The following is a 26,138-nucleotide window of genomic DNA, read 5'->3' as shown; positions in this document are numbered from 1 at the left end:
CGAACTAGTCAGGATTGTCCGTACTCACCTTTTACTTGAACTGTACTGGCCATAGACGTTGTTACGCATCTCGCGTGTGAGTTCACACTCTGCACACGCGTTCCGTGGGCCTCCTATTACGAGTCTTGTCATGTGCTTAGCCCTCTGACCTCATAAAGAGTTCAGAGGTGTTTGTTAGTTAATAAATAACTTGTTTATTTTCATAACTACCTGTGTGGTGTCCTTTCATTTGGTATTGAAGGGGTTGTATGTGGTAAAACGATTTACAAAAGGGGGGTGGTGATGAACAGAGTGTCTGAATTGAGCAGACCACTCTTACCCAGTCCAAAGATCAGGGCTTGATCCATCACCGTTATTTATCTCACTGCCCCATCCCAGCTCAGAACCTGGCTATATGCAAATCAGTCTGTCCCTGGCCCAGTGCATCATGGGAACAGGGCAGACTAAACTACCAAGCCAATTCTTTACCAGAAAGGAGCCAAGCTACCGGGGACCGGTTTCTGGCATTTCAGCCTCTTCGGCCCGGCTTGCTTGAATCCTGATGGAGCAGAATTGGCTTTTGTAGTTTGGTTTGCCCTGTTCCCATCATGCACTGGGACAGGAACAGACTAATTTGCATACAGCCAGGTTCTGAAACTGGGATGGTGCAGTGAGCTAAAAAACGGTGTTGGATCTAGCCCTGATCTCTTGACTGGGTGAGAGATTTCTGCTTAATTCAGAGACTCTGTTCCTCACCACCCCTTGTTGTAAGTATGTGGTAAAACAGCTGGCTTCACATGCCAAAAGAGTTTAGCCTAAGACTGCTTTGTCCATGCTACCACTTACATCCAATCACCATAAGGGTTGTTTGGACTGATACAAGGTGATCACTAGAACTAGTGAGCACCATATATCAGGCCAACTTCTCACAGTTGCCATCACCACTGCCAGGAGAGTGAGTGAGCTCCAGGCTCTTTCCTCCAAACCTCCTTTCCTTTCTGTCCATCCGGACAAGGTTGTGTTGCGGACTAGACCATCTTTCCTGCCCAAGGTTGTCACAGCCTTCCACATCGGGCAGTCTATCACCTTGCCCACCTTCTTTCCGCCTCCGCATCCCTCAAAAGAGGAAGAGCGGCTCCACCGTCTGTACCCAAAACGTGCACTCTCGTTTTATCTCAATTGCACTCGCCAGTTCCGGGTGGATGACCAACTCTTTGTTGGTTACGTGGGCGCTAAGAAGGGACGGGGGGTACACAAGCGGACCATCCCTCAGTGGGTCGTGTTGTGTATCAAGGCATGCTACTCCTTGGCTAAGAAGGAACTTCCTGTTGGGCTGAGGGCCCATTCCACTCGGGCCACGGCGGCTACTACTGCCCTGGGTTGGGGAGTTCCCTTGCAGGACATTTGTCAGGCAGCTACGTGGACCTCGCTGCACACGTTCGCAAGACACTACTGCCTGGACAGTCAAGTCCAGAGGGATGGCTTCTTTGGCCGTTCCGTCCTCCAGGACTTTCTGGTGTGATGATGGTTCTCAGACCCACCACCAGGGTTGGTATTGCTGGGGTATCTATTCCAAGGTAAGGAATTTAATACTAACCTGTTTCTTTCAGATGAACAAGTTACTTACCTTCGGTAACGATATATCTGTAAGAAACAGTAGTTAGTATTAGATTCCTTACCGCCCCACCCATCCTCCCCGTTCTGCGAACCGATATCTAGGGTTAAGGTCATCCCCTTTCAGGGCCCTAGTTTCAATGGCACCAGTGTTGGTTTTTAACATGGCTCTGCGTTTCTGGCACGGAAAAGCTATGTCTAAGAACTGACGTCAGCGCGCGGAGGCGGCGTGTAAGTACTCCGACAACGTCATCCCGGCGCCCACAACGCCGACGACGGACGCGGAGCCGCAGACGACGCCTACCGACGCGCAAGGGTACTGCTACGCAAAAATATCCGGATCCAGTCTGACGCCTGGGGATATTCTAAGGTAAGGAATCTAATACTAACTACTGTTTCTTACAGATATATCGTTACCGAAGGTAAGTAACTTGTTCGTTAAGGAATCTGCGGCTAGAATCGTCTCTGCCAGATACACTGTTACCGAAGGTAAGTAACTCGTACTTCAGTTCTCCTTCCTGTTTCACGCCCTGTTGAATGTTCTCCACCACGGTTCGGGGAATGTAGCGCCGCTTCTGCCTTTCAAAGCCTCCCTTTATGATGCCCTTCTGGGGACCTGGGCTCGGCCGGCGTCGGGTGATCCAGTGGTTCGTTCCATCATGCACCCCCACAGCTCTGCCCCGAACGATCCGGTCTGCTTGTTTGTTCATCCGGACGTTCAGGGGCTTGTTCTGCAAGCTGCTTTTCCTTCCTTGCCTCCGTTGTTGATCCCTCCCTCTCAGGAGTCTAGATGGCTGGAGTCGTGGGGTTGTAATATTTTTGCTTCCACTAGCGCAGCTCTTCGCTCCCTCAATACACTGTGTGTGTTGGCTCAGGCTACTTTTGCCCTTTGTGACTCTGCCAAGTCTCTTCTCTCTTCAACCTCTGAGGGTGCTCGTGCTACCCTCCTCCATCATATCAGTGACGGACGTGATCTGGCAGAATTTACTATACGGTCGGCCCTGGATACCTCAGACTCCTTAGGCCGGGCTATGGTTGGTTCTGTTGCACTACGCCGCCACGCTTGGTTGCAGGATGGCTTCTTCCCAGAGAATATTCGGGAGCGCCTTGTTGACCTGCCTTTTGATGGGGATTCTTTTGTTTAATACCCACGCCGACTCAGTGGTTCAACGCTTCCTTGCGGGCTTTCGCCCCCCATAGGCTTGTACTTGGCACGTCTCAGGTCGTCCTATCCTGGGTTGGTTACCCTTCCTTCCTTTTTCAACTTTCATTCAGCGTCCACAAGTTGGACTGCGCGATTTTGGGCTGACAGTAAGCTGACTGTGGCGGTGTCCAACAGGTTGTTTGTGTCTTGACCTCTGACTGTGGATTACCCTAGAGGTCTACCTCTGTTGTGGTACCTGTATGCTACTGTGTAGCTCTGCTCCGCGACAGGCAGGTGTGGAGGTCCCTTTGAGCTCCTCTCGTCCCCTGGTGTCATTATCTCACCATTTAGGGCGGTTTTCTTGTTGTATCTTGTGGCACTGCCTCTCTCAGGCTCCACCCTACTTGCGCCTTGTGTGTGTCTCATATTCCTAGCGTTTTCTTCCTTGTTACTAAATGTTCTTCAGCCGTTGTTCCTTGGGACGTCTTTTCAGTGTGTTTCAACGTGCTTCTTCTGAGGCTGCCACCGGTGCATTAGGCGGGTTCCTGTTATAGCGCCCTCAGCTGCGTTGGTCTCGTGGCTCGCCCTTTCTATATATATACACCCGCATGTTGATGACCACTGGGTATCCTTTTTATGCACCTTCGCCATTCTTTGCTTCTGTGATCCCCATTTTTCGGGGAGCAGTTTGGTGCCTTGTGCTCAGGGTTGCCATCGTTCTACACTGCAGCATTTTTCTTTTGCACGTTTTATACACTTCGTTGTCTTGTCATGCTGCTTCAGCAACATGGGTTCCCATGGTTCCGCTCCATGGGGTGAGCCTCCTTTTCAGGATGCTCTTCTTCTTGGGGGTCTTGTCTGTCCAGTTAATGTACTAAACAGTCCCTCTCTTCTGTGGGGGTGCATTTCTCCTCCCAGTCGGTGGTGGTGGTTACGGAGCTCTGAGGTTGTTCTCCACAGCTCTGCGTGCCCTTCTTCACGGTTCCTATAAGCACCTTCGGTGCCTCGAATGACACACCTTTCGGATGTGTCTTTTTTCCTTCAGGTTTTGCTACCATGGACCGCCTGTTTAGGCCTCGGGCTCCCTCCGGCATTCTGCACTGCTGGCTTCGTCCACAGCGCCACAAGGTCCCACGCTGCCAGCTCCAGCCCCAGCACCACCAAAGGTTCCAGGACAATTTTGTCCCTGTCTGGGATCCGCATTGGGACACGGCGCAGGTTTGGCCCCTTCCGGCGCTGTTCCGGTGCCGTTTGTTCCTTCCCCGGTCAATGCCCTGCCGCTGCAGTCTGTACCACATACCGCAGCAGTGGAGGATGACTGGGAGGGGTCTGAGGACCCTCTTGCTTGTCAGTGTAACTCTGAGCAGGACTGGGCGGACGAGTTAGAGGAGGTCGGTGGACGAGTTAGAGGAGGCCGGCAGCCTTGATGTCTCCTCTGACCCGGGGTTTGTCTCTCCCCCGCCTATCATGGAGGAGGGCGCTTCTTACATGGTGGTGCTCTGTCGGGCAGCTGAGGTCCTCAACCTTGATCTCCCTACGGTGGCCCTAAAAAGTTATCTCCTCACTGAGGTGCTCCAGACAACGTCCACTTCGTCGGAGCCCAGACTGCCATTTAATGACGCCCTCACTGACGTCTTACTGGGCACATGGTCGCGGCCGGGTGACCCTGCCTTTCTGACCACTCATCCTACACCCGAGAGCCTGGTCATCCAAGCTTCGACGTCCCAGAGTGCCTTTCCCACGGCTCCGCCGGATAAGGACTCTAAAAAGCTGGAGCAGTTCGGCAAGCGGTTGTTCTCTTTGGCCAGCTTAGGGCTGAGGTCGGTGAACAGTGCATGCCTATTTGGCCGCTATTCCCACGCGGTGTGGGATACAGTTGCACAGGTGTTGCCTCAGTCTCCTGAAGAGATCCAAGCTGTGTTGTCCCAAGCTGTTGCCGAGGGTAAAGATGCGGCTAAATTCGCCATTCGGTGTAGTTTGGACACCGCAAACTCACTATGTAGGGCAATTTCTACAACTGTGGCGTTTTGTTTCCACGCCTGGTTGAGATCTACCGGGTTCTCGCCAGATGTCCAAAGCTCACTCATGGACATGCGCTTTGATGGCACTCGCCTGTTTGGCGATAAAGCCGACAGTGCACTGGAGCTTTTTAAGGACTCGCGGGCCACAGCCAAGTCCTTAGGTCTTTCCACAAAAAGCCCAGCCACTCCTGGTTTTCGTTCCTTTCGTGGCCACGGAAGTGGCACCCAGGCACGTTCCTTCAGCAAGCCTGTGCAGAACCAGCCTCAACGCGGCTGCGGACACGGTTTCCGCAGGGATGGGTCTTGGAATTAATGTGGGGTCAGTCCACCTCCACCCCACTGCTTCTACCTTCAAACCTCCTAATCCGAGCTTTGGGTGGCACTCCACACCAGTGGGTGGCAGGATCCGCCATCATCTCCCCCACTGGCACGCTATGACATCAGACAAGTGGGTGTTGCAGATCATCAGTCCACCCCTCCAGCCATGCCACCTCAGTACTGCCCCATGTCGGGGGAACACTTGGCACTTCTCCAGCAGGAAGTCACGGCCCTCTTGGCCGAGCGGGCCATCGAGTCCGTTCCTGGGCCAGATTTAGGGACTGGTTGTTATTCCCACTACTTTCTGGTCCCCAAGAAGGACGAAGGGGGTCTGCGTTCCATCTTGGATCTCCGGAACAACGTCAACCGCTTCCTCCGGAAGGAGAAGTCGAAAACCAAATAAAGTTCAAGGCACTTAGTTATATGCATAAAATCAAATCTTGCAGTGCCCCTCGCTATCTTCAGTCCTTGGCCAATCCATACTTTCCTTCCCGAAATCTCTGCTCTGCCACCCAAGGAAGGTTCATCGTTCCTAAATTTAAATTAGCCAGGATAGGCGACAGGTCGTTTTCTTATCTTGGTCCCTCTTTCTGGAACTCTTTACCCATAGCACTCTGTAACGAGATGAGCTATACTCAGTTTCGCAAGTCTTTAAAAACTTGGCTATTGGACAGATACATTTCCTTCTTTCTGTCCTCTAAGCCCTGACTTACCTTTTTGCGCCGGGAAACCCTTTTTGGGTAGCTGTTGCGCACTATACATTTTAAAACTAAACTAAAGCTAAACTAAACTTTGGCTCAGGTCTTGTCTGCTCTCGTTAGACTTGCAGAACGCCTATTTTCATGTTCCCGTCATGCCGGCCCACCGGCGTTACCTGCGGTTCATGGTAGGCCACGAGCATTTTCAGTTTACTGTGCTCCATTTTGGCCTTACCAGTGCCCCTCGGGTGTTCACGAAAGGGATGGCGGTGGTCGCAGCTCATCTGCGCAGATCGGGGGTTTAGTCTTCCGCTATCTAGACGACTGGTGGTTGAAGGCGGGCTCGCTCCAAAAGGTTGTCTCCCACCTCCAAACTACGGCCGACTGCCTGCATTTCCATCAGTGTGTCGAAGTTGCACCTGAGTCCCTCTCAGAAGGTCCACTTCCTCGGAGCGGTTCTGGATTCGGCGCAGTTTCGGGTCTATCCTCCCGAACAGCGGATCCATGATCTTCAGGCTATGATTCCAATCTTTTAGCCTCTATCCCAGGTTTCAATCAGGATGACCCTACGGCTCCTGGGCCTTATGGCCTCCTGCAGCCTGCGGATACATCATGCCAGGTGGCATATGCGGGCTCTGCAGTGGGACCTAAAGTTCCAGTGGGCACAGCATCAGGGAATTCTGTCCGACCATGTCCAGATCTCGGAGGGCACTGCATGACATTTACAGTGGTGGCTCACGATCCACGATTAGGTCCATGGCAGATCCCTCTCCCTTCCCCCAACTGGAGCTCACAGTGGTGACGAATGTGTCCTCCTGGAATGGGGTAGCCACATGGGAGAGGCAGAGATCAGGGGCCTCTGGTCTCCGGCGGAGTACCGGCTCCATATCAACCTTCTGGAGCTGCGGGCGATCCGACTTGCTCTGAAAGCCTTCCCTCCGTCTTTCCGGGGACAGATAGTGCAGGTGTTCACAGACAACACCACTGCCATGTGGTATTGCAACAAACAGGGCGGGGTGGGGTCGTGGACCCTGTGTCAGAAGGCTCTGCGCCTCTGGACATGGGGGCATGTCTCTGGTGGTTCAACACTTGGCAGTCTCCCTGAACGCCAGGGCGGACGAACTCAGCCGCAGATGCATGTTGGATCATGAATGACATCTGACCTCGGACGTGATGCAAGGCCTCTTTCTACAGTGGGGAGAGCCTTGGTTAGATCTGTTCGCCACCGAAGAGAACGTGCAATGTCATCAGTTCTGCGCGTTGGAGTTTCCAAGGTGGCACTCGCTCGGAGACGCTTTTTGTTGCGAGTGGAGTTGCGGTCTGTTATACGACTTTCCGCCTAAACCTCTTCTGTCCAGAGTGCTGAAGAAGATCAGGTGCAACCGGGCCCAAGTCATTCTTGTGGCTCCGCATTGGTCAAGACGAGTTTGGTATCCCGAGCTACTCAGTCTGCCAATCTGTCCTCCGATCCACCTGCCTCTTCGGGAGGATCTTCTGTCGCAGCAGCAGGGGACGGTCCTTCACCCAAACCTGTCCAGCCTCCACCTCCATGTGTGGAGATTGAGCTGTGCCATTTGACAGCTTTTGACCTTCCTGCTGAAGTCTGTGATATCTTGGCAGCCAGGCGTCCCTCCACTAAGACGGTATACGCCTGCAGGTGGAATACATTTGTGGCATGGTGCACAGCGAAGGCTGTGGATCCCCTTTCTGCCCCTCTGTCAGAAGTTCTTCTGTTCCTCCTTACTCTAGCCCAGCAGGTCTCTGCTCTGGGCGCTATCAAGGGCTATCTCTCTGCTATTTCCGCCTTTTTAAGGCTTCCAGATCAGCCTTCTCTTTTCAAGTCCCCTGTTGTTAGTCATTTCTTGAGAGGCATTACACACGTTCCCTCCGGTCCCCTTTATAATGCCTCAGTGGGACTTAAATCTTGTGTTGACTTATTTGATGTGCGCTCCCTTTGAGCTGCTTCACAACTGTCCTTTACGTCTTCTCACCCTAAAGACTGCTTTCCTGGTTGCTATCACCTCTGCCAGAAGAGTGAGTGAGCTCCAGGCTCTTTCTACTAAACCTCCTTTCCTTTGTGTTCATCCGGACAAGGTGGTGTTAAGGACCCTTCTTTCTTTTCGGCACATAGTTGTCACGCCCTTCCAGATTGGGCAGACTATCATTTTGCCCACCCAACAGTTCCCAGTGGATGATCAACTCTTTGTTAGCTATGTGGGCGCCAAGAAAGTTCAGCTGTGCACAAATGAACCATCTCTCGGTGGGTTGTTCTGTGTATTAAAGCCTGTTACTCCAGAAGAAACTCCAACGAATCCAAAACGCCTCAGCCAGGCTAATATTAGACATCCCACGCAACGAACACATCTCTGGTCACCTTAAAGACCTCCACTGGCTACCCGTCAATAAGAGGATCACTTTCCGACTGCTTACCCACGCACACAAATCACTCTACGACATCGGACCAGATTGCCTCAACTCACGACTGTCCTTCTACACCCCCTCCCGCCAACTACGTTCTTCCAGCCAAGCCCTCGCCACTGTACCTCGCATCAACAAGACCACCATGGGAGGCAGATCCTTCTCTTACCTGGCTGCTAAAACATGGAACTCACTCCCCGCTTACCTTCGCCTCACCCAGAACCACCTAGCGTTCAGAAAGCAACTTAAAACGTGGATATTTGACAAGTAATCCTCCTCCCCTTCCTAAGCGCCTTGAAACCCTCTGGGTATGTAGTGCGCTTTACAAATTCTATGACTTGACTTGACTTGGCTAAAAAGGAGCCTTCTGTAGGGCTGCGTGCCCATTCTACTCGGGCAACTGCAGCCACTACTGCTCTGGCACGAGGAGTCCCTTTGCAGGATATCTGTCAGGCAGCTACGTGGTCCTCGCTGCATACCTTTACCAAGCATTATTGCCTTGACAGCCAAGTCGGAGAGAAGGCTTCTTTGGTCATTCTGTTCTACGGGATTGTCTGGTGTGATTTTAGTTCGCAGACCCACCACCGGGGTTGGTATTGCTGGGGTATCTATTCTAATGTAAGGAATCTAACACTAAAGTGTTTCTTTCAGATGCACAAGTTACTTAGCTTCGGTAACGATATATCTGTAAGAAACATTAGATAGTGTTAGATTTCTTACCGCCCCACCCATCCTCCCTGTTCTGTGAATCGATTTCTAGGGTTAAGATCATCCCTTTTAGGGCCCTAGTTTTATGCACCAGTGGTCAGTGTCTTGCATGGCTCTGCGTTCCTGGCAAGGAAAGTCGTGTACAGAACTGACGTCAGCGTGACACCTAAGTAGTCGCCGTGACGTCATCCCGGCACATACGACGCCAGCGACGGACCTGGAGCCGCACAACTCCATCTATTGATGCGCAGAGGTACTGCTAGCGAAAACTTTCCGGATCCAGTCTTACGCTTGGGGATATTCTAAGGTAAGGAATCTAACACTAACTAATGTTTCCAAAGGTAAGTAATTTGTGCTTTGGAGAGCCATTGTTAACCATGCAGAAGATGGCCTTCTTCAAAGAGGCCATGGTACAAATTTTAAATCTGCTTCCGGCTAACTTTGGTGTGCTTACGGTTCCCATGGAACCCCAGGGGCCTCCAGCCAGGTTCCCACTGACAGATCCCTCTCAAGCAACATTTGGCCCCTCTGGACTCGTTAACGTTAGCATATTTTCATATACCTGACCAACAGTACCACAGCTGCGAGCAGCCTTTTCAGTTTGCCGTGTGCCCCTTCTGCCTCACCCTTGCTCCTTGTATTTTCACAAAAGTTATGATAGTGGTCGGTGCACATTTTAAGAGGTTGGGAGGCCCTCTATTCCTGTACCTCAGTGACTGACTGCCGGAGGTAGGCTTGCCTCAGTCAATCATTGACCACCTCTGGAGAATGGTGGAATTTTTTACTTCTTTGGTCTTCACCATAAATGAGCTTAAGTCCCACCTGATTCCCTCACTAAGGCTTCTATTCACTGGTATGCTGTGCAGTTCAGGACTTTTTTCCTGCAGCAATGAGTCCAGAACATTTGGGCAGGGATTCCAATTTATCGAGCTTGCTCTCAGATCCAGGTGAGGGTGGCTGTTAGGCTTCTTGGCATTTTAGATTCCTGTATCCTTGTGAATCACGACAGTGGTACCTGTAAGCCATGCAATGGAACCTAAAATTCCAGTGAGCCCAGCATCAAGGCTGCTTTTGCAACAACATCCAGGTCTCGGAGGAAACTGCTCAAGATCTGCAGTAGTGGTTGGCATTTTGTCCTGCGGCAGGCTGCTTTCCTTTCCCCAACCAGAGCTGACTATGGTGACAGACACATCACTGCTGTGTTAGGGGGTCACCTAGGGGAGGTTGACATCATAAGGCTCTGGTCCCCTGTGGAGGGCCTGTGCCACATCAACCTACTGGGGCTATGGGCCATTCATCTGGCCATGGAGGCCTTCTTGCCATCCATCAAAGGAAAGCTGGTGCATGTCTTCATGTACAACACCACTGCCCTGTAGTACTGCTTCAAGCATGGTTAAGTGGGATACTGGGTCCTGTGCCAGAAAGCTTTCCGCCTCTGGAGGTGGCTACAGCACTAAGGAATCATTCTAGTGGTGGCAATCACCTAGCTGGGTCAGTGAGTACCAGAGCGTAGAAACTAAACAGATGTTGCCTGGCAGATCACAAGCGTCGTCTGCATCCAGAGGTGTCTCAGAGAATCCTCCACCTATGAGGGGACTCCTGAATCTGCGTACACCTTCACGAGTAGAGATTGAGGCAGCTAACTGCTTTCAAGCTGCCACCTGAGGTAGTAGATGCTGCAGTTCCATGTGAGATCCCTACTGTTGCTAAAAATGTTTTTTCCTCTGTGTTTAACTAAAGTAGCTCTGATTTGTAATATTGTGTTTTTTTCCAGCTTTATTGCAGTGGAGCACATTGACAGCTATTGCGTTCTCATCTCATCCAAATCAGTTTATTTCCTGAAAAGTGGCGACTATGTAGATCGTGACGCCATCTTCCTTGAAGTGAAATATGATGATCTCTATCATTGCCTTGTCTCCAAGGATCATGGTAAAGTGTATGTCCAGCTCACCAAGAAAGCCGAGAACAAGAGTGGAGGAGTCGGGATACCTGGTCCTTCACATCAGAAGCCTATGGTGAGAACTCTGTTCCTGTTTTTGTTTTTTAACCCCATTCAACAGCAACATTTGTTGTTAACTGTTTTGATATATTTTTAAGGTGCAGCTATAGACTGTTTTAGCTGTGTGGCAGAAAGTTTTATTGTTTCCAATACATAACATATATTTTGAGTGGGCCTTCAGTTAGCTCCTTGTTCAAAATTGGATTGCTTTGTTGTCTATCTTAAGTGCCTGCTTTTGACTCTATGGCTTTGCTCCCTAGTCTTGTGTTTTCCTCCCTTTTCTGTACCTATAAGTCACACAGGGTTCTGATGAGCTGTATCCTTCCACTGCTGACTTGATGCGACTTCAAGAGAGATGAGTGTATGTGTTTAATTGCTCTCCTTGCCGCTTGTTCCTGTGCCCCCCTATGTTGTACTTTTACTCCCATCCCTCAATCCTCGGTGTTTCCTACCCTATCTTCAATGAAGCGTGTGCTCACTCACATATTATTTTATCTTTCTGTAGTAGGGGATCTCTGTGTATAGTCATAATCTAGTGAATAGTCCCGCCCATGTGCGCGGACCCCGGAGCAATCAAAAATAATCTCTTAAGCTGTCAAAACATGCAGACCTGCATAGACACTTAAGAGAGAATTTAAAGACAGATAATGCAGCCTATATCCACAGGCTATACTGTCCAATACTTCAACTGGAAATTCCACCAAAAACCACAACAGCACAGCCTGTCCAGGGTTTTCCACAGAGAAAAACCTTGCTTTGAACAGCAAAACCCTCTGGAATGATAGAGAGGAAGGAGTGGACAGACAAGCCCCATAGGCTGCCATTATGTGGCTCAAAACAGGATACTGTGCCTTTAAGAGAACTTCCCAGAAGCCTCACAGTATCCCAGAATGCAGTGCAGGTCCCTTTCACCTTCAGTTCTTTTTTCCGGCTCCTGCTAGCAGGACCCTGGAGCATTAGCTCTTCTTTTCTGAGCTTTTTCTATACTATTTTTGTGATATTTTTGGATTTTTGTAGCTTCACTCGACGTCTTTGGCCTTTATCTGCATTCTGCTGTGGTTTTTTGGCAGAATTTCTGCAGTCTTTTTGTCTTTAGACTATTTCTAGTCTGACATGTGCTTTGTCTGCAGCGGAACTGAAGGCCAAAGCTGAAGCTCACAGGGTTTGTACTCTGTGCTTGCCTGTGTCTTTGGACACCTGTCTCCTCTGTACCTTCTTTTCTAGGGAGCTTCGGCTTCCAAGTTTCAAACAGAGGAGTTTGAAGGCATCTTCAGCCTCTGGGTGAGGTGAGGGTAGGTCCTCTACCGAGTCCCATGCTGTAATCTCTGGGGTTATCCCCAGTAAGGGCACGTCTGAGCTATGACGCGGTTCCAGACGGCACGTGGAGTGCCTGGACGTCATGGAGTGCCTCGACGTCGACGTCATGGAGTGCCTCGACGTCGACGTCATGGAGTGCCTCGACGTCGACGTCATGGACTGCCTCGACGTCATGGAGTGCCTCGACGTCGACGTCATGGAGTGCCTCGACGTCGACGTCATGGAGTGCCTCGACGTCGACGTCATGGAGTGCCTCGACGTCGACGTCATGGAGTGCCTCGACGTCGACGTCATGGAGTGTCGACGTCATGGAGTGCCTCGACGTCGACGCCATGGAGTACCTCGACGTCGACGTCATGGATAACCTCGACGTCGATGTCATGGATTACCTCGACGTCGACGTCATGGATTACCTCGACGTCGACGTCATGAAGTGCCTCGACGTCAACGTCATGAGGTGCCTCGACGTCAACGTCATGAGGTGCCTCGACGTCAACGTCATGAGGTGCCTCGACGTCATGAAGGGCCTCGAGCATGGAGTGTCTCGACGTCATGGAGTGTCTCGACGTCGACGTCATGGAGTGTCTCGACGTCGACGTCATGGAGTGTTTTGACGTCGACGTCATGGAGTGTCTCGACGTCGACGTCATGGAGTGTCTCTATGTCAGGGAGTACCTCGACGTCATGGGGTTCCCCGACGTCATGGGGTGCCTCGACGTCATGGAGCGGTGTTGCTCGACGTCATGGAGCGGTGATGCTCGACGTCATGGAGCAGGGATGCTCGACGTCATGGGGCAGGGATGCTCGACGTCATGGGACAGTGAGGCTAGACGTCATGGAGCGGTGAGGCTCAACGTCATGGAGCAGTGATGCTCCTTTTGGGGCATTGGTCACTTGGGCTCTGCCCTCTTCCGTTGGGTCAGGACGTCACCGTTAGGGATGGCTCGGCGTCTCCTTGGTTGACACCTAGTGACATTTTGATGTCTGAGTGTTGGTTGTCATAGAGCCAGTCACTGTCCTAGTGATGGTGATGTCGTAGTGAGGTCAGCGTCATGGGTTACAGCCGCAGAGTACTGCCGGCTCTTGACGCCTGGGTCTGGTTCCAGGCCTCGCTCCTTGGTGAGCCTCCCGTCGTAGAGGGGACTTTGTGTTCCCGGCACCTTCCACTCACGACGCAGAGCAGTTGATCAGCGTCGAGGAGCCCTTCTGATGGGGAGTTTGTGGTTACTCACCACGTGTACACGAGGGACGTTTGTCCTTTTGCTTAGTTTTGAGTGCTTGCATGCCTGCACGTCTGCTAGGTCGCCTCCTGCTTAACCACTACTGGTGAGACCACCGGGGATGTTTCAGAATCCCCTCGGTTCCCTCTTCCGTCCACCACCCCAGGGGCCCTTTGCCCCTCAGTCTGCGTACCTCCGTGCCTTGATGCCAGGGATGCGTCTGCCATGAGTACGGGGAGTCCCTCTCCGACTCTTTACTGGTTGGCGGGACTTACCTTTCGTCCACTACCGCCTGGCAGGAGGTTCTGGCTCCGACCGTGCTCCTGACTTGGTCGCAGGGGTGGCGGCATGTAGGCCTCGCGCTGTGGCCCGCGGTTGTTGGACCGTTGTTGTGAGATCCCTCTGTGGGAGGGGGGTTTCTTCACCGATTTGTGGTTCCTCTGCCGAGAGACAGGAGGGAAGCCTTACAAGAGGTGGTCTAATGGGCCTGATAGTTTCGGATCTAGGCATCGGTGTCGGAGCAAAGTTTTTCTCTCCTGCCGACCCCCAGGTATTGTGGGTTTGTCCTACATTGCCATGCTTTTATTTGCCTGACGTCTCTGCAGCCTGCGGCTCAGCAGTGTGCTTCTACTCTCCCGTTCTTTGGGCAACCCTTGGGTTGCCATGAGAGTAGTGAGTGGCCCGCATGAAGTCTGAATCGGTGACTTTTGGACGGCTGTAGGTTTGGGGCATGGAGAACGGCCTGAGGCCTTCTGCCCTTTCTAGCGGCGTTTTTCCTCCCAGGATTTGCCGGTGGTCCCGGGCCGCCATTTAATGCTTTACAAGTATATTGCGCGCGTTCGCGGGAGAGCTTGTGGCTCCTCGGCGAACAAAGGCCGGCTGGGTCTAAGTCAGTCTTCGGTTCATCGGCCCTCCTCCAGCACTTCCTCCGGTCGGCTCGCGGTTTCAGCGGTGCGAGCTCTAAGCAGAGACCGTTATCCTGTCTAGGACAAGGGTGATGGTGGACGTACCTCTGTCTCGAAAGAGGAGAGGTCTGTACTCCCAGTTCTTCTGGTTCATGAGAAGGACAGGAACGAGTTCCGGCCCATTCTGGATTTGCGACAAGCAAACAAGTGGATTCGCAGTAGAGGAGTTTCGCATGCTGTCGTTGCATCAGGTTTATGCTCTGCTGCAACAGGGAGAATGGCTTGGTGCCATAGATCTACGGGATGCGTACTCCCATGTGCTCATTGCACACAGGAAGTTCCTGCAATTCCAGGTCTGCGCCCATCATTATCAGTACACAGTACTGCCAGTCGGGCTGAAGTCTGCGCCCAGACTATTCTCGAAGTGCATGGCAGTGGTAGCTGCACGCCTGTGGAAAAACGAGGTGGCTTCTCCAACCGTGCCTGGACGATTGGTTGATCAGGGCCTCCTCCTTCTCGGAAGCTCAGGCGCACTTCAGGAGGACGTGCGTTCTCTGGAACGAGCTGGGGTTGCACATCAACATGTCCGAGTCTGTCCCCATTCCGGTCCAGTGCATACAGTACTTGGGAGCCTCCGTCAATACGCTGTCAGCAAGCGTGTCTCCTTCGGTGGAGAGTCGATTATCTCCCCTTGGGAAGGCTCAGGCTCTTGTGACCGCCCCATCTACGGTAGTGGAGACGGTGTCTTCTCTACTGGGGTCGGTGGCCTCTTGTATGTTCCTCACGCCACACGCACGGCTGCTCATGAGACCTTTGCAGGAGTGCTTGGAGGATCAGTGGGATTAGAGGAAAGGATCCTTGGGCGACAAGATACGACTGTCTCTGCGTGCTCTTCAGTCTCTGAAGTGGTAGTGTTCAGCGGAGAATCTCCTAAGAGGGGTTCCCTTTCACAAGGACATTTCCACACAGACTGTCGTGACGGATGCGTCTCCCCACGGCTGGGGGGCGCTTTCCGGAGACTTGCAGATACAAGGAACGTGGTCCCCGATGGAGTCCACGTATCACATCATTTTCTGGGAACTCAGAGCTGTTCCCTTGGCATTGAAGGCGTTTCTTCCGTCCTTCCAGACCAACTCTCTGCTTGTACAGACGGACAATTTGACCACAATGTATTACCTCAACAAGCAGGGGGGTTCGAGATTGCGCACTCTGTCGCAGGAGGCGCGGGCGATCTGGCGACTGACTCTAACGGCTACCCATCTGCCAGGTGTGCAGAATGCTCGGGCAGACGTGCTGAGCAGACTGATTCAGGAAAGCCATGAGTGGGTCATAAACGACGAAGTACTAGGAGAAGTCTTCGGCGAATGCCGAGACTTCGCCTCCAGGTACTGCCTGTGGGGAAGCTGGGGAATGCGTTCTGGATTAACTGGTCGAACAGCTTTCTGTACGCTTTTCCACCCTTTCCCTTGATTCCGGCAGTGTTCATCAAGCTGTCCCAGTCCAGGGCGCGGATGATCCTGATTGCCCCGGAATGGCCCAGACAGTGGTGGTTCAAGGACCTGCTTCACCGGTCTCTCGTCCTCTCATACGGAGGCCTTGCAGGCCGGACCTTCTCGCAAAGTTCAGGGGGCAGACGTTGCACCCCAACCTCTCGTCTTTGAGTTTGGCTGCATGGCTCCTGAGATAGTGTGATATGGCCATTTGAATCTACCAGAAGTTTGTATGGACATACTGAAGGAGGCTAAGCATCCTTCCGCTAGGACTTCTTCTGCTTAATAGTGGAAGAAGTTTTTGCATCTGGTGCAAGTCCAGGGACCATGCCCTGTCGACGTGTAAGGTAGATGTCTTCCTTCTGTATCTTCTACGCCTGGAGCAGTCGGGCCTTAATGTCTACTCCATTACGGTTCATATTGCTGCGCTGACTGCCTACAGGAAATGCCCTTCAAACTTCCTTCTTCCAGATCCCTGTGATCAAAGATTTTTTGGAAGGCTGGAAGAAAGCATTCCCTCCTGTCTGGCTCCCTTCGCCTTCATGGGAATTGAATGTGGTGCTGTCCAGATTGATGTAGGAGCCTTTTGAACCTATTCATAGGGCTTCGTTGCAGCATCTGTCCTGGAAGGCGGCGTTCCTCGTGGCCATCACATCGGCCCGCAGGGGGAGTGGTATTCAGGCGTTGTGTTGCCAAGGACCTTATACTGTATTTCATGCTGCTGAGGTTGTTACGCATACTCACCCTAAATGTCTTCCTAAGGTTCTTTCTGTTTTTCATGTCAATCAGACAATAACTTTGCCTACGTTTGTTCAGAATCCGGCATCTCCAGCGGGAAGGTCCCTACATTCCCTGGATGTTAGGAGGGTGTTGGAATTTTATCTGGCTACAACCAGAGATATTCGTGGTTCAGATCAATTGTTTGACAATTATGAATCAGTCTGGACCGGTTTTGCTACCTCAAGACAGTCCATCTCTAGGTGGATTGTGTCCTGTACACTGTTGTGTTACCAACAGACTAATACGACCTTAGGAGGTAAACCTAAGGCTCATTCCACCAGGGGCAAAGCTGCCGCGACTGCTTTGCTGCTTAATGTTCCGATTGCAGAAATCTGCATGGCCGCCACTTGGAAGACGGTCCATACCTTGGCTTAGCATTACTGTCTGGACACTGATACCAGGGCAGATGCTCAGGTTGGGCAGGCTTCGCTGCGAAATTTTTTCGCACAATAGTGGTGTTATTTCTCGTTTCTCCACCGCCGCTTTGGTGTGGGGATGGGCTTGCCATTCTATTCACTAGATTATGACTATACACAGAGATCCCCTACTACAGAAGGAGTAGTTTCTGTCCTGTAACTCCAGTTCTGTAGTAGGGGTATCTCTGTTATAGTCATAAGCGCCCGCCCTCCTCCCCGGTGGAGAGAGATATTCATGTAAGGGATGCTACAGGTCTGGCGTGTTACGCCTTCAAAAAGAACTGAAGGTGAAAGGGACCTGCACTGCATTCTGGGATACTGTGAGGCTTCTGGGAAGTTCTCTTAAAGGCACAGTATCCTGTTTTGAGCCACATAATGGCAGCCTATGGGGCTTGTCTGTCCACTCCTTCCTCTCTATCATTCCAGAGGGTTTTGCTGTTCAAAGCAAGGTTTTTCTCTGTGGAAAACCCTGGACAGGCTGTGCTGTTGTGGTTTTTGGTGGAATTTCCAGTTGAAGTATTGGACAGTATAGCCTGTGGATATAGGCTGCATTATCTGTCTTTAAATTCTCTCTTAAGTGTCTATGCAGGTCTGCATGTTTTGACAGCTTAAGAGATTATTTTTGATTGCTCCGGGGTCCGCGCACATGGGCGGGACTATTCACTAGATTATGACTATAACAGAGATACCCCTACTACAGAACTGGAGTTACAGGACAGAAACTACTCCTTCTTTCTTTTTGATTTTAAATTTAATTTTCTGGACTCGGTTCTGTCCTCTCGATGAACCCGCGCTTTAGTGAATTCCTGATTCAACCAAACGCTTATTCCTAAGACCGCTTGCCCATGTGCACACCGCACGGCAATTCTTTCTTAGGCATGTAATACTATGTCCTGATGATGATCCCAGTACTGTTGTTACAGGATCGAAACATTGTCGACTCACTGTACACCACAAACACAACCCAATCTGTTATTTATGTGTAACTGTGTCTTTGTTTATTTTTGCTTGTTTTATCTCCTGTATAGCATACAAGCCTTTGACCTGCCTGAGCCTGAGCCTTTGTTTTGTTTCTGTGTTATATGTATTGCGTTGGACGCAGGATTTTGTCCCACTTTATTTGTGCCTTGAATTGAAATATTATTAAAAATAACCCTTTCTGGCTGGACAGCCTTAATATAGTACAGATTCAGAGTCTATATTCATTCCTTCTCCCATGTACTCTACTTGTTGAGGACAACTATGAATATGTGCACATGCATAATGATTCATGCATTTGCATGAGTTCAAAATAAAAGCATATGACAAAGTCAGCATCTCAGCTTTTAAGAGCTGAGACCCAATGCTGGCTGGTTTCATGTGATTGTCCCACTGAAGGAATATCTGTGAATTGTCTTACAAATTCTATTGGAGTATCATTGTGAGGATGTTGTACTGTGTTTACTTTTACCATAAACTGCGCCATCTGCACTATTGTCAAAATCTTCATATCTTCTGCTTATATAATTATAATGAATTCAGAAGCAATAAAGAAAAGGCTGCTGGTGGATCTTGCCTTCTTCGTTGATTGGTTTATAAATGTTTTGGCTTGATTTGGTTACCATTGTAGTCACGGATGCTGTTCCCCAGTAGAAGAGTCCCACTCGACCTTTGTTTTTTTTAATACCTTGGTCCTGGGGGGCAGATAGGGTTTGTCTCTGTTCTACATATATAATCTGGCAGTAGTGCATGTTACGTCTGTTAGTAAAAAATGACCATCAAGTATCACTTCACACATTAAGTTGAGGTGCATTTCTTCTCATCAGTTCATTCATTGTTTTAGATACAGAATTCTTTGGAGCAGTTATCCTGCGCGCCACCAGGTGGTGTCATGCTGCTCTGTGCTGATATTGTTATTTTCCAGATGTGACACATGGAGCCACATGTAAGCTCGACCCATGTGCGCTGACGTAGATGTCTTTACTTTCGCGCCTTCGGACATAGATCCAGAGCTTCTGCTTGGACTTGGACCATACTTTTTCAACAAAATTTCTCCAATGTGCAAGGAAAATGTCACCCCCTAAAACCACAAGATTTAAGGTGTTCAGGGACTGTCGCAAACAGATGTCTGTGATGGACCCTCATGAAGTCTGTTAGTGGTGCCTGGTGTTGATTACATCAGAGCCTGCGGCAGCTGTGCCCAGATGAACCAGAAGACCATACAGGACTGCAAGGCTAGACTTTACGTTGCTAAACAAAGTTAGACTGCTCTGCACCCAGTCAAAGTCAAAAGGAAGGTCTCATTTCCATTCCCAAATTCAGGCACACAGCAGATCATCATTGCAGTCTAAATCTTCAGGTAAGTCAAACAAAAAGCACAAAAAAATCCAAGCTGGAAATGGCCATTTCGCGCCACTTTGGAACTCCAGATAGGGCTACAGGGCTTCAAAGTGCCTCCTATTCTCTCGTCCTATCTCCATCGAAGCCAATCCGAATTTGGTCTCTATACACCCTGAGTTTCCGCCCGTCTTCAACATCACAAGTGGAAGCCTTCAGGGAGGCTATGCTGCCTATATTTGCCAGTTTACTGGTTCCCTCTGGCGTGCCTTCAAGACCCAAGGATCTGAAGGGGATACCAGATGGACGTCCGCTGGCGGGTCAGCCCTCGGTGCGATCTGTGTCTTTGAACCTGTATTGGGCTCAAAACTAATTTGTATGCCTGCTGTGGTTATGGCACCATCGCCCAGCATTGGTCTCACTCGACATTGATGCTTGGTGAGGATGTACAGCCTATAGTGTTATCCAACTCCCTCCTGAAGGCAGCACAACCTCGAACAAAGTCACTTGCCAATCTCTCTGATTCTGATACCGTACCACATGGTAGGGCCCATACCTTACAGAATCTATTTTTTTTACAGATTTACAGATTCAGATAACCACTATGATTATAGAGATGATTATGAAGAGATTCAGAATGACAGTGGTGTTAACACTTCTCCTGATACTGGCCTAGTGTCTCACTTGGGTCCTGCCGCAAATGTTAGCTCCTTTTTCACTGTTGTGATGCGTTGGGCAGCTCAAGTGTTGGAATTTACAGTTGCCAGCCATGAAAGTGAAAACTGAAGCATTGACAGACATTTTTACCACTGGACCAGACTCCCACAGAGCCATTTTTGCCATTCAACAAGGAGATTACTGACACGCAAAATGAACAGAGGTGTATGGCAAGCAAATGTTCTCCTCGAGCCTTGCTCTAAGATAAGTAAATGCTAGGTGTCTACATTGCTGTTACTCCCAGACTCTTTGGGTGGCTCAAGTTTTAGCAGCTATTCCACAATATGGCTAAATTTGCAATAAGATCAGTACTGCACCCAACTGACTGCTTGGAACGTGCCAGTGTGGCTCTTCAGAACTATGCCTGAATGATGTCTACAATCTTCCCTGTAAGCAACCAGACATCTTTAATTGATGTCCTGTCTGACAGCTCACTTTTTTGGTGACAAAGCAGACTTGGCTTTCAAACCTTTCAAGGAAAGCAGAGCCACTGCACTTACTTTAGGTCTTTCTTCTCCCACAAGGCAATTTCATCAACAATGTCGTATTTTACGTGGCTTGACAAATACGTTACTTACTTTCTGGTAGAGACAAGATCTACCTGCGGATTCCTTACCTTTGAATTATCCCCATGTGCCAGACTGGATCCAGAAACTTTTCTACAGCAGTACCTCTGTGAGTCGGTAGAGGGCGTTGAGTGACTCCTTGATGACATCGTCCAAGGGATGTGACGTCGAGAGAGACAATATAAGCCCTAACCTGACACACTGACGTAAATTTTTTCCACTACTACTTCCCACAGTAAAACATGGAGCCACATATTGAAACAGTGAGCCCAAAAATAATCTTTTTGATAAATGTTTATATTTATGTATTTATTTTACCAGCGAAAGGCACGAGTGCATAAAAGGATCTGGAAAGAAAAGGAGAATCAGTTCGGAGAGCAGGGAAGATGGGTGTGTCAGTAAGGGTCTCCACCAGATAAGGCGATACCGAAGGTAAATAACTTATTCATCTGATAGAGACATCTAGCCACAGATTCCTTACCTTTGAATGTGATGCCAAAGCAATACCATCCCTGGATGAGGGTCTGCATACCACACCCACGAAGATCCCTGATTTGGCTGTCAGGTCTGTTTTAAGAATAGAAGAGAAAGAGACTGGCTGCCAGGAAAAAACGAAGGTGAGGAAGAAGACATCCCACCAGAAACATTGTGTAGAACCCAGTATGGAACAGAAATCCGAAACTGTGCAAGAAACATGGACAAATACACCATGTCAGAAGAATAAAGCGAACTGGAAAGAACAACCAATATAACATAATACTACATCACTCCCCTAATGTCAACTGGGTTAAGAAAATGGAGCGAAGGGCCAAAACTATATCGAAACTACTGAGCCAAAGCCCCTGGCCATAGAAGCAAGAAATGTAGAGAGCACCAACCAATAGTTTAACAAAGAATTTCAAGCAATAATAGCAATTAAGGCTACAGACTACACATGGTCAGATGAAACACATCGAGAAAGAGAGGAGCTCTCTGGGACTATTCAACATGGAATCTTCAAAGGGGGGCATAGTGAGTGCAAAGCAACAAACATGCAGAATGCCCTCCAGGACACGAGGAATAGGGGAAAATCATTAGCAAAAGCACACTTCTCCCTAAGAGAGGCAGGAGAACAGGATTTTTTATAGAGATACCTACTAAAGGGAGGTATAAAATATATAGTAAATTAATAGATTTATAAAGGGCGGCTCATGACCTGTGAGGGTATCCAGGTGCTTTCTATAGCCACGAGGAGGTTAAGTGATTTACTCAGAATCACAGGATGTTGCTCCGATATTTAACAGTGTAAAATAAAATGTGCCTAAGAAGGGCACTTATGAACGGCCACAACATCGGTCACGGGCCGAAGATGGGACATGGGTGAGCTGGCAACCAGCCACATGGCCCGGATAAAGGAAACAATGGTGGTGACAATCACACACTCCAGAAAACAAAATAAGCAGACAGAAAACCGTACAGACCGAATGGATATAATCAGGCATCCGAGAGGTAGTTGAAAAGAAAGCGGCAGGGGAGAAACAGCCCCACTAGAATAGAGAAATAAAGACTACTACTGAGGACTGTAAAAAGGGCGAGTTGAACACGGCCAACACAGGGGAGGCCTATTCAGATAACTAGTCCCCATCTTAAATGAAAGAATAACAGGAGAAGTGACCTGGCTGAAGCAGCGTACCAGATGGCGAAAATAGTGTGGATAGACCCACTCGATTAAGGAAGGCCACAGGCAGTCTTCCAAGAGCTCTGGAGGTCACTGGACTGTGGGACGAGTCGTTCATCTTTAGTAGGGTCTTTAAGGTCTACAGACAAGCCAGTAGGGCTGGGGCTAAGTCAGTTGGTATCTTCAGTATTCGCTGCTGCACAGCTCTCTTCTTCACAGGTCGCCGGTAATCTGCCCTTAAATTCTCAAATCTGAAAGAAACACGTTAGTGTTAGATTCCTTACCTTAGAATATCCCCAGGCGTCAGTCTGGATCCGGAAACTTTTGCGTAGCAGTACCCCTGCGCGTCGGTAGGCGTCGTCTGCAGGCGTCCCCTGCGGCTCCGCGTCCGTCGTCGGCGTCGTGCGCCGTGATGACGTCGCTGGAGTACATAGACGCCGCCTCCGCGCGCTGACGTCAGTTCTTCTTTTTTCCGCGCCAGTGGACGCAGATCTGAAGAGCAGTACTCCGGTCTTTGACCAAGTTTTTCAATTGTTTTTTCCTCTACGGTGCCTGATAGGATGCCTGGGTTTAAGAATTGCGATGACTGTGAGCGCACGATGTCGGTCACAGACCATCACCGCCTCTGCCTCCGGTGTCTGGGCCCTGACCACGACGTGGACTCCTGCGTCGACTGCCGGGCCCTTACCAACAAGGCTAGGCGGGAGCGGTCCCGCAAGCTGCTGGAGCTCCGGGTGTCGGCCCCACGTCGGGACCGGGAGCGGTCCCGGTCCGGCCGGAGGTCGAGAGAGCGTTCGAGGGAGCGGTCGCGGAGCCGCGCCGGGCGCTCCGGAAGTCGACACCACTCGTCAGGCTCGTCAGGTAAGAAGCACAAGAAGTCGGGGCGTCGTCATCGTACCCCCGACTCCCCCCGACGCTCGCGCGATGCGGCCGGGGGCTCGGGTGACCCCAACCCCGCGGCTCCGCGAGAGTCGCCGGCGCGGCCTGCCTCATACCCTCCGGTCCCTGGGCATGGCGCGACGCCTGAGGAGATCGAGGCGTTCCTCATGGCCATGAGGGCGCTCGCTTCTCCGACGGGGCCTACGGCGCCTTCGGGCCCAGTGCTACCGTCTGGGGGCCCTAGCGGTTCGGGTGTCCCTGCCTCGGCGCCGTCGGGTGCTCCGGCCCCGGCGCCGCCGACGGCTCCGACCCCGGCGCCGCAGGGGCCTTCGGGATCGGCGCCGGCTGGTCTTCCGGCCTCCCCGGCGCCGTTGCCATCGGGGTTACCCCCGACGCCGCCCCCGCGCGGCGCCGGTTCTCCACTGCCGGTTCCGGCCGGCGGTGGGGTTCCGACGCCGGCTCCGGGCGGCGCCGTCCCCTTACCTTCTCCGACGCCGGACGCGGCGCCGGACGGGCGTCGCACGACGCCGGTCCCGGCGCCGATGGGGCCCATGAACCCCGAGGAGCCGGTCTTCATCATTGACTCCGAATACGGAGAGGATGAGGAGTACGGTGAAGGTTGGGAGGGGTCCGAGGACCCTCTGGCTCGCGAGTGCCAGTATGACCCGGACTGGACAGGTGACTTGGGGGATGCCAGTGGTTTGGACGACTCCCCTAACCCTGGTTTGATCTCTCCTCCAACCGTGGCATCGGTGGAGGGAGCTGCCTATTCTGTGGTGCTGATGAGGGCTGCCAAGGCCTTACACCTTGAGCTCCCCGTCGCGGCCGTGAGGCCTAACATCCTCACCGAGGTCTTCAAACCGCAGTCATGCCCAGTGGAGCCACTGCTGCCGTTTAATGAAGCCTTGTCTGACGTTCTGTTGGGCACGTGGTCCAGGCCCGCTTCAGGTGCGCCTGTTGATCGGAACGTGGCCAGGCGCCACCGTCCTTGTCCGGACGACCCCAAGTACCTGTCTACCCACCCCACTCCTGAGAGTCTGGTGATCCAGGCCTCGACCTCCCAGTCCGCATTCCCGTCGGCCCCGCCCGACCGGGAATCCAAGAGGTATGACCAGTTTGGCAAAAAGGTCTTCTCGTCCATTAGTTTGGGCCTGCGGTCTTGCAACACCGCCTGCCTCTTGGGCCGCTACACCCACTCTGTGTGGGATACGGTCGCGGAGCTGCTGCCAGAATGCCCCATGGAGGTGCGGGCAAAGCTCGGTCAGGCTGTGGCTGAGGGCCGAGATGCAGCGAAATATTCAATTCGGTGTGGTCTTGATACGACCGACTCGCTGGGCAGGGCTATGTCTACGACGGTGGCGATTCGTCGCCACGCCTGGCTGAGATCCGCCAATTTTTCGGCTGATGTCCAGAATGCCCTGATGGACATGCCGTTTGATGGCTGTCACCTGTTCGGTGACAAAGCGGACCACGCGCTGGAACGCTTCAAGGACTCCAGGGTCACGGCCAAGTCCTTGGGTCTCTCGACCCAGCGTCAGCAACCGGGTTCGTTTCGTCCCTTTCGTGGCCAAGGAAGGGGCGCCCCCACACGTGCTGCCAGCCACGCGCCGCAACAATCCTTCCAACGCGGTGGCGGCCGTGGAAACCGCCGTGGTGGCGGTCGGGGACAACGGCGGGGTCAGACCACACCTTCCCCCGCAGCATCTACCCCAAAATCCTCCTAGTCCGTGCTTTCGGCCCCATGTGACGCCAGTGGGTGGCAGGGTTCGCCATCACCACGCTCACTGGCGCACGATCACTTCGGACAGGTGGGTGCTGCAAATCGTCCGAAGGGGCTACTCCCTCCCCTTCGAGACCTCTCCTCCAGCCATGCCACCGCAGAACCACCGCGTGTCGGGGGACCACTTGAAGCTTCTGCAGGAGGAAGTTACGGCCCTCTTGGCCAAGGGGGCCATCGAGCGCGTTCCTGGGCCAGAAGTAGGGCGTGGTTGTTATTCCCACTACTTTCTGGTGCCCAAGAAGGACAAGGGGGGCCTACGTCCTATCTTGGATCTAAGGAACGTCAACGGCTTCCTCCGGAAGGAGAAGTTCAAGATGTTGACGTTAGCTCAGGTCTTGGCTGCTCTAGACCCACAAGACTGGATGGTAGCGTTGGACTTGCAGGACGCCTATTTTCACATCCCCGTCCTGCCGGCCCACCGGCGTTACCTGCGGTTCACGGTAGGCCAGGAGCATTTTCAGTTTATCGTGCTTCCCTTCGGCCTTACCAGCGCCCCACGGGTGTTCACAAAGGTGATGGCGGTGGTCGCAGCCCATCTGCGCAGGTTGGGGGTTTCAGTCTTCCCCTACCTAGACGACTGGTTGTTGAAGGCGGGCTCGCCCCAGACAGTCGTCCACCACCTCCAGATGACGGCAGACCTCTTGCACGACCTGGGGTTCTCCATCAATGTGCCGAAATCACACCTGTGTCCCTCTCAAAAGCTCCTTTTCATCGGAGCGGTTCTGGACTCGGCGCAGTTTCGGGTTTATCCTCCGGAACGGCGGGTTCGGGATATTCAGGCTTTGATTCCCATCTTTCAGCCGCTATCCCGGGTTTCGGTCAGGTTGACGCTGCGGCTGCTGGGACTGATGGCTTCCTGCATCCTTCTGGTGCATCACGCTCGGTGGCGGATGCGGGCTCTGCAGTGGGACCTGAAGTTTCAGTGGGCCCAGCATCAGGGCAACTTGTCCGACCACGTCTTGATCTCGGAGGGCACTGCGAGACAACTGCAGTGGTGGCTTGCGGACCGCGATTGGGTCAGGGGCAAGTCCCTCTCCCTTCCCCAACCGGAGCACGTTGTCGTGACGGACGCGTCCCTCCAGGGCTGGGGTGGCCACTTGGGAGAGGCAGAGATCAGAGGCATCTGGTCTCCGGCGGAGTCCCGGCTCCATATCAACCTGTTGGAGCTGCGGGCGATTCGTCTGGCACTGAAGGCA

The 26,138-nt window shown here is 51.8% G+C and overlaps 1 protein-coding gene across 2 annotated transcripts in view; it reads left to right on the top strand.

Annotated features, from left to right (window-relative positions):
- The window catches only part of VPS13D (vacuolar protein sorting 13 homolog D), a 2,754,556-nt gene that overhangs the window by 2,710,123 nt on the left and 18,295 nt on the right, over positions 1–26,138 (top strand). For both annotated transcript variants that reach the window (XM_086921894.1, XM_086921893.1), the window contains exon 69: positions 10,675–10,915. In XM_086921894.1, the coding sequence (XP_086778020.1) occupies positions 10,675–10,915 (241 nt within the window). The remainder of the gene's footprint in view (positions 1–10,674; positions 10,916–26,138) is intronic.

Source organism: Lissotriton vulgaris, chromosome 5, assembly GCF_964263255.1.
Source record: "Lissotriton vulgaris chromosome 5, aLisVul1.2, whole genome shotgun sequence".
NCBI classification, from domain to species: domain Eukaryota; kingdom Metazoa; phylum Chordata; class Amphibia; order Caudata; family Salamandridae; genus Lissotriton; species Lissotriton vulgaris.
This window is presented reverse-complemented; position numbering and strand designations above follow the sequence as displayed.